The sequence below is a fragment of the Astyanax mexicanus genome, chromosome 2, assembly GCF_023375975.1.
Source record: "Astyanax mexicanus isolate ESR-SI-001 chromosome 2, AstMex3_surface, whole genome shotgun sequence".
Taxonomy (NCBI): Eukaryota; Metazoa; Chordata; class Actinopteri; order Characiformes; family Acestrorhamphidae; genus Astyanax; species Astyanax mexicanus.
The window spans coordinates 4,918,507-4,932,500 of NC_064409.1; the positions used below are offsets into that span (position 1 = coordinate 4,918,507).

A 13,994-nucleotide genomic window follows, 5' to 3' on the forward strand; every position below is an offset into this window, starting at 1 on the left:
GTGCAAAAATGCAACTTCAAGTAGTTCAGTTTGGTGGTTTGATGGCTTGTGATCATCCATCTTCCTCTTGATTATATTCCAGAGGTTTTCAATTTGGTAAAATCCACAAAAATCATAATTTTTAAGTGCTCTCTTGTTCTTAGCAGAGATGTATGTTCAATGTTTATTCATTAGGCCTGGGCTGAGGGTACCCGGAGAGGACATAACGGTTGGGGGGAGAGGAAGGACTAAAACTATGGCGCCTCACGGCTGTGGAGCCTGGGTGACGGGGGACAGCAGTGGGTAAAGAACAGAACACATTAAAGGGCGAGAGAGATTGAGACTTAGAGAATAGAAAAAAGAAAGCGAGAGAGAGAGAGAGAGAGAGAGAGAGGCCAGCAGCACTGAGCTCTGAATTACCCTCCTCCCTGCCAGCCTGGAGTGCCAGGCCTGTAAAAAGCAGCCCATAAAAAGCTGTTAATTAGGAGATCAATAAGCAATATCAAAGAGAGGGCAGGAGCTCAAATAGCGCACGCCCTCTCATAAATACTGGGGCATTAAGACCGCAAGCCCGAGGAATGCTGCTGGGACTGGGTACCAGCTCTAATGCTCCATGCACAAGCCTGCCACTGCAGAACACAGGCCAGATACCAGCACAACCAACAGAGTCCACTTCTAATAAGCAGCTTTATAAGAGCGGCTGGTTACTATAAAAACAAAAATACATCCTATTTGGGCTCGATTAAATTCATTAATCACGGTTTTAAAGGCAGTAAAAAAATAGCAGAATCTGATTAGAAAGGCTAATGTTTATAGCCATGGATTATGATGTCCACTAAATGATATTTTATATTAATTATATGTTTGATATTATGTTGCTTGGTAACTACAGTCTGTTGTTAATAACATACATTGTTTGGTTCTTGTTCTTTGTCAAATACAGTAGGTCTTTCTGAGCTGTATATGGATACTGCATATGCTGAAACTGTTCCTCAACCTCTATTAATAAGAAGCTAGTAAAATCTACCTCGGGTCCTGGACTATACATCCTCTGTGTGTAAGTAACTATAGGTTTAAATAGGATCTCCGGTGGATTTTGCATTTTACAGAGACTCTAAGACTAGGTCAGTGTCTGAACTGCACTTAGAAAGGCATTATTACTCATGTTGTAAAGTAATATGACACTGTGAAGACTGTTATTAGTGTAAAAATGTCTATTTTAAAACATTTTTAACTGTTGTTCATCTCACTCCTTGCAGAGCTGTTAGCCAATGAGAGGCTATATGTTTGCATGTATAATTATTCACTCCTCCACCGGACTAAAGCAATGTTACACTGCATCACCGGAGCATAGCTCACATGGCATTCATTTATATTAGAGACCCCAACTAGACACTTTAAAATGAATTAAAACATGATGGAAAGAGATCTTTAATATTCTTACCAGTGACAATTTGTGTGAACATTCAGTTATGATGAAAAATGTATATAATTTAAAATACAATATATCAACAATTACTACAAAAGTTGTTTTCAATACAGACCAAATATAAAAAATGAGTAAAAAATTAGCACAACTGTAAACGTTGCAATTTTTGCGGCTAAGGTAAACTGAATAGGGTAAAAACTTAAATTAAATAAAAACGTAAAAAAAAGTAATTGGGTCCACAATAGTATATTTGGACCCTGATTGCAATGGAATGTGAAGCTAGATCCTTTTAAAGAGGCACTAAACCTTAAAACCATATTTTTTCATTAATAGCTGAAATTTGTTAATTTAAGGTATAAAATAATTATCATTGCTATCGTTGCTATTTTTATAAACATTTTAAAACAACCTTTTAAAAATGCTCTGCAGCGCTCTCTTAGGTTTAAATGTGCTATAGGTATAATTTGGTACGCAGACATCTCCAAACATCTGCATCTCACCAGTATCAGAGGCACACTGCTAGCGATTAGCCACTAATGCTAATGCTCCAGCCTTAGTGCTGGAGAAATTTGGGAGTCTAAGCTTACTGTACATAAATGAAAGCGCTCGTTTGACTTTAAAAGAAAGTCTTTTTTTTCTTACAGTTTTGTTCATATAGCTTAGCTTTACTTAACTTAGTTAGCTACCCCCACCACCACCAACACAATCAACACCACCCATCGGCGAGACCTGCTTAATTAGAAGTTCCTTATAGTGTCTCTTAAAATGTGCCTTATAATCCTTTTCTGTATAAAAATAGACCCGGAAATACATGTTCATTGATGGAGCACCTTCCCAAAATACGGTATATGCACGGAAAAAATACCTCATACAAACAAACAAAAAAACTACTTTTTCTAGACTTTTTCCAAGTTCACAAAAGGCCAAGCATTAGTTACTTACTCTCTCAAGCCAAATGGACGTATCCTTTATATCACACAATCCCTTCAAAGCAGGGCATCTCAGTGTTTATTGTTTTATCTCAGCAGGTCTCTATCCACGCTGCTCTCTGGTATTAGTTAACTGTGAACTGGAATCCTCAGAAAACACTCGTAGATCTCAATCCAGAAGATCAGCAACTGGAGGGTGAGCAAGGTCAAGGAAGATATCAGTCAAACAGGCCTGTGAAAGCTAGCAGCTCTTCAACCCCACAGCTGATACTGATTCTGCTGTCAGAGGAAGACCACAGCATCCAGCACAGCGGAAACTCGCCCTCTTACAAACATGCATGTAAGTGAATTCTGCGCCGGACATCAACGTGCACGCGCATGTGCTTACCACATGTCCTCAAAACCGCAAACGTCTCAGAGCTGCTTGATATAGATTAACAAAGCTTGGACGTATGCACTCGTTTTAAAGAGGTGCAGCTGACTGAGCCAAATCTGAAATATTCATGATCTCCCCTTTTGCATTTTTGCTCTTGAAAACAACTCCAAGGTTCTGTGTCAAATGGGCCAAATGAGACTTGGCAAGCTGGCTTGAGGGGCGAGGTGGAAGCACCTCTGCTTTCTGGCGCTTTCTGGCACATTCCCGCACTTGTGAATGGCGTTTTCATATACAAACCTGACAAGAACGTTAAGCGAGTGTGTGAGAGAGCGAGAAAGAGATGGCAAAGTCATTGAGGAGGTCCGAATCCATTGAATTCCCAATTCGCTCAAACCCAGCATCATTTTAGTCACTCTCAGCTGGAAACGGAGAAAACCTGGCATGTATCAAACTGCTCGTAGCATTATTTGGACTCAGTGGGTGCTTAAGACAAACCCAGCCTTGTATATCCAAAGGAGAATCCATCTCCTGATGCTTCGTTTTGGGATGCTTTGGCTTGGAATGCTTTGGTTTGGGAAGCTTTGACTTGGGAAGCTTTGACTTGGGAAGCTTTGACTTGGGAAGCTTTGGTTGGCGAATCTTAAGTTTGGGAATCTTAGGTCTGGGACACTTGGGCTTGGAAAGCTTTGTGCTAGGGAAGCTTTGAGTTGGGAAACTTTAACTTGGGGTGCTTTGCCTTAGGAAGCTTGGGCTAGAGATGCTTTGGCTTGGAAAGCTTGGGCTTAAAAAGCTTTGGCTTTGGAAGCTTGGGCTTGGAAAGCTTGGGCTTGGGAAGCTTGGGCTTGGGAAGCTTGGGCTTGGGATGCTTGGGATTATTGGGCTTGGGATGCTTTGGCTTGGGAGGCTTGGGCATAGGAGGCTTGGGCATGGGACTCTTGGTCATGGGAAGCTTTGGCTTGGGATGCTTGGGTTTGGGAAGCTTGGGTTTGGGAAGCTTGGGCATGGGATGCTTGGGATGCTTGGGCTTGGGAAGCTTTGGCATGGAAAGCTTGGGAATGGAAAGCTTGGGCATGAAAAGCATGATGATGGTGGGCTGAGGAGCAGGTAGCTTCTGGGTGTTTCTTTCTTTTTAAATGCTTTCTTTTCTCTTCAATTTATAAGCGCAGCGCCTCAGTTCCGATACATCAGCTTACAGACACAGCCTTGTGCTGATCCACATCACCCTTTGGAGTGATAAGGGGAAAAAGAGCACCCACGATCTACCCACCCAGTGAGAGCAGGGCACATTGTGGTCTCTCGGGGCTCCGGCAGCTGATGGCAAGCTGTATTCAAACCAGATTCTGCGATTCAAACTCCTGATCATAGTGGCAGTGCTTTAGCCCTCTGGACCTTTCTGAGCCCCTGCTTTTGCATGCTTCAACGCCATCCTCCACCAGCATCTCAGCATCTTTGTCTCTCTGTCTGTTTGATTATTACTGCAGCAGCAGGTCTCCTGCAGCTCTGGCCTGGCCTCTGTCTCAATTAAATCACCGCCAATAATTCAATTCGGTCCAAAACGACTCCAGAGAATCAAGGCCGGCTGTGTTTTTGTAGCGCGGCAGCCTCCGATGACCGATGCGCAGTCTTGGAAAGGTTGGAAAGGCTTTCTCTCGGTGCGCACGCCTGCTGATGAAAGCGGTCTCTCTCTCTCTCTCTCTCTCTCTTTCTTGAAGAGAAATCAAATGCACAGACGTTTCTCCTCCTCCATATTCCATATTAAACAAGTCCAGAAAACGAAGAAAAAAAGAAGAGCGCGGAAAAGGTGCCAAATTTTGGCAGAAAAAAGTTTACTCGCAGAAAAACCTAAAAATCTTAAACATCATTTGTTCTCGGGCCAAAGCGATGTCGTCAAGTAGCTCACATACAAAAATGCCTTTCAATAGTGTTACGCCAAGCCAAAAACCTGCCAAGCAGACAGTTCACCGTGCTCAGAAACACATGAGCATTGTACGGGCTTTGGCAAAAGTGCTGCAGATCACTGCTGGCTCTCTACTGAGGGATGGGGTGGATTTAACATGTGTGTGATGCACAGATAGACTCCCAGACAATTTATTCCTCAGGTTCAAAATAGATGCAAAACTTAAGAAATCTGACTCACGAGCTAAACCTGCTGTCTGTCTGTCTGCAGACGATTTACTGCTGTGGCAGGTACAGAAGAAGCTTCAAAGTGAAGAAAAAATATATATAGATAAAAAAAAACTAAAATAATGGATGCACTTATGTATTCCTGAAGAGAGATTTATCACAGAGAGAGAAAAACCCCTCAAAAAAATCTCAAACCTCTTGAACTGTCCCTTTCTCACCAAGTTTCCACTTCCATCTCTCTCTTCAAAATCCCCTTCTTAAACCTCGTTTCCCCACTGCTCATTCCCTCCCTCCATCCCTCCCTCGCTTTCTTGGCTTCTCCTCCAGCTTTAAGAGAGACCTGGGTAGCGTTTGGGTTTCTTTTGTTAAAGTAACAGAAAATGAGGCTAATAAAAAACAATATATTGGACTATTTATTTTCTGTAGGAACACATTCCAGTCTATAAAGAGGCCTAATGGCATTTACACAGAGGGAGCCTGATTCACAAAAGCCAATGGGAGATTTATGGGCAGTGTGCTTCAGCGTCAGCTCGGGGCTCACACATGGGCCAGGCCAGATGGCTCCAATAATCAGTGGGTGACAAATCCAAGTACCCAAGAAACCTTTACAGTACCTGGCTCTCGTATACACACTCTGCACATGCTTAAACTCACACACACACACACACACACACACACAGTTATGGGCGGTTATGGGAGAGTTTCAGACTGTAAATGTAAAACTAATAAAAACGACAACCTAGCATATAGTATGCTACTTTTCTCAGCTATTCTAATATATAAACATTTAAACAGCTTATTCTTTTCATTTGCACCATTTAACAATGCCTGTGGCCCTAATGCCAGGTTCACACCACACAATTTTAGCTGAGCTTCTTAGTCGCCAAAAGTTTTTTGTTGATCGCCGACAAAAAATGTGCTCAGAGGCAAATTAGGGATCTTTCTGCGCTCAGTGTGAGTCGCAAAGTGTGAACTACTGAAAGATGCTCAATAGAGTCACTTACTGATCACCAAGGCAAATATTCAACATGTTTAATATACATCAGCTGCTGTTATATGAACCCATACATTTTGGATGTGTGTTTAGTTCTGGCATATTCTCATGATAAACGTGTTTCTGGAGAGCAGTCAGGTGAGTCTGCCATTTCCAATGGTGTAAAATCAGAGACTGTAAAAAAGATGGACGCCGTGTTGCCTTTTTCATTCATTCAATGAAAACGAAGCCAAAATCTTCCTCCATTTTGGCGATCCTGAAACCAGAGTCTGCGCAGTAGAGACTAGAGGAGGGAGAAAGACTGTGGAGAGACAGCCTACTCATTTAAATAACCCCGCCCCTGAGGGCTGCCTCGAGCTCACAGGCTGTAGAGCGGAGCGGAGCGGACGGTCTGTTATTGGTCCCGCCCATAACCAGCCCTTTTACAATAACCACACTTTATTTGAATAGAGCTAAACAACGTTTTTAAAAACGAATTCTGTTGAGACATAAAAATTAACAATATAGGCAGAGGGTACACTAGCTGTTGCATTTAAATAAAGAAAGTAGAATTACAGTATATTGGAAAAAAAAACGTCTATGTGTAAAATAGTGTAATTTGTGACCCTGTGTTGCAGATCAGTCGTGTAGTGTGAATATCTCAACAACTGAAGGACTTGCGATTAAAGCACAACCAGTCCTCTAGTGTGAACAGCACAACGATTGACCACTCAAAACGTTGTACCTGGCATTACAATGTGAGAAAATAAGACTCTATCCATACATATCAGGATATTCTGCGTTTTGCAGATGCTCATTCACATCAAAAGTTTTTTAAGATCACTGTTTTTAAAAATACAGGTCTTGAATCCATATAAATATATTTTAATCAGTATACAGTACTACACACTCTTAGTGCATTTTCACGCCAGCAGTATTTTGTCTGGTGAAAACAGACTCTGGTTAGTTTGTACTCTGAACCAATGAACCAATAGAAACTCTTCAAAATGACCTGAAATAAACTCTTTTTACATTGACTCTCATTGAAAGTTTACAAGGTTTTTTCTCTCTCCTGTAAAGTTACTGTTTTTGAGTTACTTGTTTTGTTGTGAATGACCCCACTCATCCCTCACACGAACTGTTCTCCCTCCTGCCTTCGGGAAGAAGGTACCGCAGCATCCGGTCCAGCACGACCAGATTCTGCAACAGCTTCTACCCCCAAGCCATCAGACTCCTCAACTGCAGAGACTGAACTGATGGTTTTTCTGTACATGCACACACACTCTTACCCCACTTACCCCAGAAAATGGAAAGCACTAAAAACCCTACTACCTCACTGGACTCTATTGCACACTGTGTAATAGAGGTAATTACTACCTCACTGGTCTTTTTTGCACACTGCATAATTTGCACACTGTCTTGTTATTTATTATTCTTTGTCTGTATTGTGTTGTATTGTCTGTCTGCACTTTTGTACTGTTGCACTATTGTTCTGTCTACACTGTGTTTATGTGCACCATGGTCCCTGGAGGAACGTTGTTTCGTTTCACTGTGTACTCTGTATATAGCTGAAATGACAATAAAAACCAGTTTGACTTTGACTTTAATTGAACAGGTGATTTAATCATGCTCAATGACCCACCTGCTCAAGACTCATCTTCTGCAGCTCCTCTTCCCAGGCATCTTGTTGGCTGCGGTGGTAGGCGGAGGGCGGGGCTAGGTCCTGCAGGATGTGGGGGTCTCTCTCGTGGCAGAGGGCCGTCAGGTGGCCGATGTACAACTTCAACTTACTGCGGTTCTGATTGAGGTCTATGAGAGGGGGAATGATCTGTACGGGGCAGAGGAAAGAGAGAGAAGACATGTTAAAAACAGATACTTCGATTATACTCAGTTCCTACTGATTAGGTGAAGAAGCTTCAGTGCAGAAGTTGTACCTCCAACCATCAGGCTGGAATGAGAATGACGAAATGTCATCTGCACCGCACGCTTGAGAAGCGAAGTCTGAAAGTTCTGCACACATTTTCTGTTATTATGTGTGACTGATTTGGAAGGACTGATGTTTTAAATCGAAACAGAAACACACAGTGACAGAACGTAAATGATTTCATATGGAGGGAAGAAATCTCAAAACAGAACAGAATATTAGAAGATGATAAATCACAATCAAATAATGTCATAATCAAAATTCTTCGGCGGAACAGAGCAGGACAGGAAAGGTTCCCAAGAAAGCCTGAATACTGAGCAAACGCCCATTTTCCCTGCGGCAAAACTGTTCATCATCCTTCAAGTCCATTCAGCTCACTTCCAAGTATTTTTCTAATGATGAAATGTATTTGGCATATGTCTTATACAGTATGTTTACACATACACACAAAAGTGACACATGTATATCTATTATTCTATTCATTTTATTCTATTCTATTATATCTATTCACTCAACTTAATATTTATTAAATAAGACTGAACTCTCCGATGAAATGATTCTAAACAGAACCTAATCCTTCACCTAACCCTTCACCATGAATGAACCTTGAAACTTAATCCTAATCTTAAACTATATTTTATATATAAACCATAAATAGATTAAATGTGTTTCTTGCGAGTAATAAAACATACCAAATATTTTTTATAAACATTTCCCAACCTTTAAAAAATGTTTTTATTGTCATAATTTCTGCCTCTGCAGCACCCTCTCAGGTTGCCCCGCCCCTAAACCCATACATCACCCAGCGCCACTTCCAAACTAAACCACTAAAACCATTTTTTTGTATTTTTTCGAATTTAAGCTGAAGGTGGAATAGTTACCCTTTAAATCTTAACATAAACCTAAGTTAGTGTTGGAGTTAGGTGTAGGGTTACATTCAATAGAGAATCATTTAGCTTAAGTTCAATTGCGGTTAATAGACATGCGGTTAAATATATGTGTGGACCATCTATGAGGCATCTATAATAGACAATCCAAAAAAAGTGATACCAAAACATATATACTGCCCTGACAAGGAGCGTATCATTTTTACAGGTGCCTAAAATCTTTGTACAGTACTTTGTGTATATATATATATATATATATATATATATATATATATATATATATATATATATATATATACACACACTCTACATATATCCTGACTATAGAAAACTCCTGACAAATGTAACAGGATATTTCTGATCCATAACTAGTCATCCATTATCATTATCAGTACCTGATCTAATTTCTCATGTAAAACAACTAATCAAATCCTATATATATATATATATATATATATATATATATATATATATATATATATATATATATATCTAAGATTAACAACTTTCGCAAACTCTCAGCTTTTCTGAGGATTTTTAGGTAACGCATTCTATGAATGTCATGTCTTTAAGACTCCACAATTATATCAGATTATAATGCATTTAAAAGACACTATAAATATGGCATCACACCCTCACGCTAAGGAATTACACACTGTACGATTGTCATGTGTTGTTGTTAATTGTTAGTGACGGCCATATTGGATTTTTTTAAGCTGTTTTTTCTTCCCTTTTAGACACAAATTTGATCCAGGCTCAGAAATGCTCAATGCGGCCGTTAGGAACACTGCTGGACCATTTTCCAATTCCAATCTTTCTCTACTCCCTCAATATTTACATCCATGATGTGGCACAGTCACCACACCATAACACCAACACACCATAACACCATTACACCATTACACACTCTCAGCAGAGTGATACACGCACTCCCTCACTCGTATATGTGCCTCTCTGAGCTCTTATGAGGAGTGAGGTGTTTGCGTATGAAAGAGGCGCTTGGCCCAACACATTCTTCCAATCCAGCCCCAAACGCTTTTGATCTTATAGCAGCAGAGCGTGAGAAGGATGGATAGCCGAAAAGAGAGAGAGAGAGAAAAAGAAAAGAGAGAGAGAGAGGAAAGGTGTGGGCAGACAGTCAGTAGATGCAGCCATGGACGGCCGAGTAACAGGATAGGTGCACTGAGGTGATTCAAACCCGAGACCGTCACCCTCAACTTAACTGCCTTCTGGACTCCTAACAGATCGAGTGTCGAATGTGGTACGATGTTCACTATTGCTCTTGGACGGCGATGTTCCACCCAGAAACTGCATTCTGAGGGCCGGGTTTCTCCAAAGCATGCGAGAAGAGAAGATCGATTGAAGCTTTCCTACATAAATAACCTCGCGGAGGGAGCCGAAAACAGAAAGGGCTTAAGGAGTCAAGCAAACGCTCCCCACTGTTTGGACGGCATACAAGAGCCGAGCTCCAAAACAGAGAGCATTCACATTTACCTGCAGTACAGAGTGCGGTACAGAGCCACGGGGGGAAAGCGAGAGTGAGTGAGCGAGAGAGCGATGAGAGGACGGCGAGATGGCAGGACTGAGAACCTGTTTTCGCCTGAGGTCGGCCGAGCCGCAGCGCACAGCAAACACGAGAAGAGACATTTGTGTCCGCACACTTTATTAATTCTTATTACCCCATGCATCTTTCCCAGGGCAGAATGTTATTCTGTTTTAGTTGGCTCAGTGCAAAACTCTCGGCACTACACTGGGTGGGTCCTGAGAAAGAGAGAGAGGGAGAGGGAGACAGAGAGACAGAGAGAACTATAGAGCAAGAGATTAAGACTGGTAGAGGAGAACATGATGCCAAGATGCATGAAAACTGTGATTAAAAACCAGGGTTATTCCACCAAATGCTGATTTATGAAAACTTTTCTTTGCATTATTTGAGGTCTGAAAGCTCTGTATCTTTTTTTGAGAAAGAGAGAGAGAGAGAGAGTGAAGAAAAGAGAGAGAGAGAGAGAGCGAAGAAAAGAGAGAGAGAGAAAATAAAAGAGAGAGAGAGAGAGAGAGAGAGACAGTCCCAGCTATTAGTAGACGAAAATGATGATGATGATGCTTGCCCCTTCATATGGTCATATGAATATATATTAATAGCACTTTAAACCGAGCACAATTATTGGGGGCATTTGCCCTTATTTAAGGCCAATTTTGCGTATTTAGCTTATTTAGCATATTTAGCATTGCAGCTATGGCATGCTAACATTGCTAACAAAACACAATAAACAAAAAACTAACTCAACAACAACAAACTGCCTTCTCTAAATATGCATATGAATAAAGAAGATGATGATGATGCTTGCCCCCTCATATGGTCATATAAATATATAGTAATAGCTAATTTAGCTTATTTAGAATTTAGCATTGCAGCTATGGCATGCTAACAACGCTAACAAAATACAACAAAACAGTCATCAAATTGCCTTCTCTAAATATGCATATGAGAGAGAGAGAGAGAGAGAGAGAGAGAGAGAGAGAGAGAAAGTCCCGGCTATTAGTAGATAAAGAAGATGACGATGCTTGCCCCCTCATATGGTCATATAAATATACAGTAATGGCATATCAAATCGAGCACAATTATTGGGGGCATTTGGCTTTATTTAGTGGCAATTTAGCATATTTAGCTTATTTACCATAATTAGCATTACAGCTATGGCACGCTAACATTGCTAACAAAATACAACAAACAAAAAACTAACTCAACAACAACAAAACAAAGTCATCAAACTGCCTTCTCTAAATATGCAGCTCTGGAAAAAATAAGAGACCACTTAAAAATGAAAAACTTCTGGAATATAATGAAGAGGAAGATGGATGAGTTTTTGCACCAGGAGAGAGAGAGAGAGAGAGAGAGAGAGAGAGAGGCACTGAACGAAAGCGTAGACCGAGAGAAAAGGAGGATAGGAAGAGTTACTGTTGAGAGATATAAAGATAAATGGAAAGAATGAAAAGGCCAAATGCCCCCAATAATTGTGCTTGCTTTGAACTTCCATTACTATATATTTATATGACCATATGAGGGGGCAAGCATCATCATCATCTTCTTCTATTAATAGCAGGGACTCCAGTACGAGTCCAGCACCATACATGTGCTAAAAGATAAAAAAAATATGTTTGACCTCCATCTGCTCCATCTGCTCAGCTCCCCTCAACTCTAAATGATATCATGCACCATTAAAGATAAAAGTGGCGGCGGCAAGGGCATCACCAACTTTAGCATCTCCTACTTGAGCTTTTCTCCTTCAGGAGGTCCAGGTGGAATCACAGAGGGTATCCAGGGTTTTCTCTTCAGCCACATGAAGCAAGACAAGAGGTTTTAAAGAGGATGACTGATAAAAGGCTTCAAAAACCACAGTGACCAAACGGCGGCCTTCCTCCACAAGCCGGGGGATTTCACCCAGAAAACATCTGGATTTAAATATCTGCACTTCAGTAATGGTGACATCCTCTCTTCTCTATTAGATCAGACAGATGTGTTCAGATCTTCATTCTCTCAATCTTTCTTACAGAAGTCACTGTTTAAATTCAAGTTTTTGCTTTCAGGGAAGCAAAAGTGGTCCTTTGGAACTTTGAAACCACGCCCCAAAAAATGTTAGAAGCTATTTTTTTATTTTTAGATTACTGGGAGCAAGAGATACTTTAGCAAGAGATACTTTCCACATTTAGCAAGGATGTAGTCGATGAGCTAAATCATGTTTGGTGTCTTAATTTAGCTTATTTAAAATGTAGCATTGCAGCTATGGCATGCTAACATTGCTAACAAAAACCAACAAGCAAAAAAAATCATCAAATTATCAAATTGTCTTTTCTAAATATACAGCTCTGGGAACAAATAAGAAACCACTTAAAAATTATGAGTTTCTTTGATTTTACCAAATTGAAAACCTCACCAGGAGTGACAAAAGTCATCCAAAAGCAGTGTGTAAGACTGGTGGAGGAGAACATGATGCGAGGATGCATAAAAACTGTGATTAAAAAACAGGGTTATTCCAGCAAATATTGATTGATTTCTGAATTCTTAAAACTTTATGAATATGAACTTGTTTTTTTTGCATTATTTGAGGACTGAAAGCTCTGCATCTTTTTTTGTTATTTCAGCCACTTCATATTTTCTGCAATTAAATGCTCTAAATGGGCTCGGGCTCGGGTAGAGAATCTAAACTTTACTTCAAAAAGCCAAAATCCAAAGGGTTTCAATTCTACCACCCACCCACCTCCACCTTCAGTGGAAAGGTACAAATCAACATCAAAGCTACACACTTCTTCTGACCTCCTTTATGTGTCTTTTTGTGACAAACATGCCGAATTTGTACCAGTATGAACAGAACATGCTGTGGACTACTGTTCCAGAAATGCACTGCCGGGGTGGATGATTACTGTGCTTTAGAGAGGCTGCAGGTAATTTAGCGGTTAGCATCAATCTCTGCAGTCGGTGGGATTTTCTGTTGAGCGAGTTCTGTCATCAGAGTCTCGCTCAGGTGGTGTTATTCCGTCGAGTTCAAACGGTCCTGCGGCCGAGCGAGGTGTCCAGGGTCATAAATAATATAACAATAACAACAAACATTATGGGGAGGTGACAGATTTATGATGAGGCCTTTTTGACTTTGAAAGCAGGGTTTGTCTCCTCAGTGTTGGTGCACGCTACGGACAGTGGAGGCTTGTGTGTGTTTGTCTATTTAGGTTGAGAACAACGTCATGGAAAGGTGACGATGCAACGCGTCTTCCGCTCAGACCCAACAGCATCTATTTTTATTCTTCGCTCCCTCCATTTCTTTCCCTGAACTCCCTGAAAGAGGCTTGTGAGCAGAGTGTCCATTAGTCTGTAGCTGAAGAGGGAGGTTGGGGAAAATCTTGAGTGGCTACAGAGCTCGGCATGCGCGCCTGCACTCTATCCTGCAGATAGAGGAGAGGAAAAGAAGCACAGATGAGTGGAGAAGTGGGAAGATAAGTCCTTTAACTTTAATTCCACTTCCTCTCACTGTGATTGTGGTGGGGGGAAGAACGACAGATAGATATATGGAAAGAAAGAAAGAAAGAAAGAAAGAAAGAAAGAAAGAAAGAAAGAAAGAAAGAAAGAAAGAAAGAAAGAAAGAAAGAAAGAAAGAAAGAAAGAAAGAAAGAAAGAAAGAAAGAAAGAAAGAAAGAAAGAAAGAAAGAAAGAAAGAAAGAAAGAAAGAAAGAAAGAAAGAAAGAAAGAAAGAAAGAAAGAAAGAAAGAAAGAAAGAAAGAAAGAAAGAAAGAAAGAAAGAAAGAAAGAAAGAAAGAAAGAAAGAAAGAAAGAAAGAAAGAAAGAAAGAAAGGACCTCCTAGTCGGAAAATTTTCCACTGCAT

At 40.6% G+C, this 13,994-nt stretch overlaps 1 protein-coding gene across 12 annotated transcripts in view; it reads right to left on the minus strand.

The window, feature by feature from the left end:
• The window catches only part of erc1b (ELKS/RAB6-interacting/CAST family member 1b), a 385,708-nt gene that overhangs the window by 36,352 nt on the left and 335,362 nt on the right, over positions 1-13,994 (minus strand). For 10 of the 12 annotated variants that reach the window (XM_049475044.1, XM_049475045.1, XM_049475043.1 and 7 more), the window contains one exon: positions 7,453-7,638. In XM_049475044.1, coding sequence (XP_049331001.1) covers positions 7,453-7,638 — 186 coding nt within the window. Of the gene's footprint in view, positions 1-7,452; positions 7,639-13,994 lie in introns of those variants that run through there. The other 2 variants (XM_049475050.1, XM_022671808.2) reach the window with 1 other exon arrangement.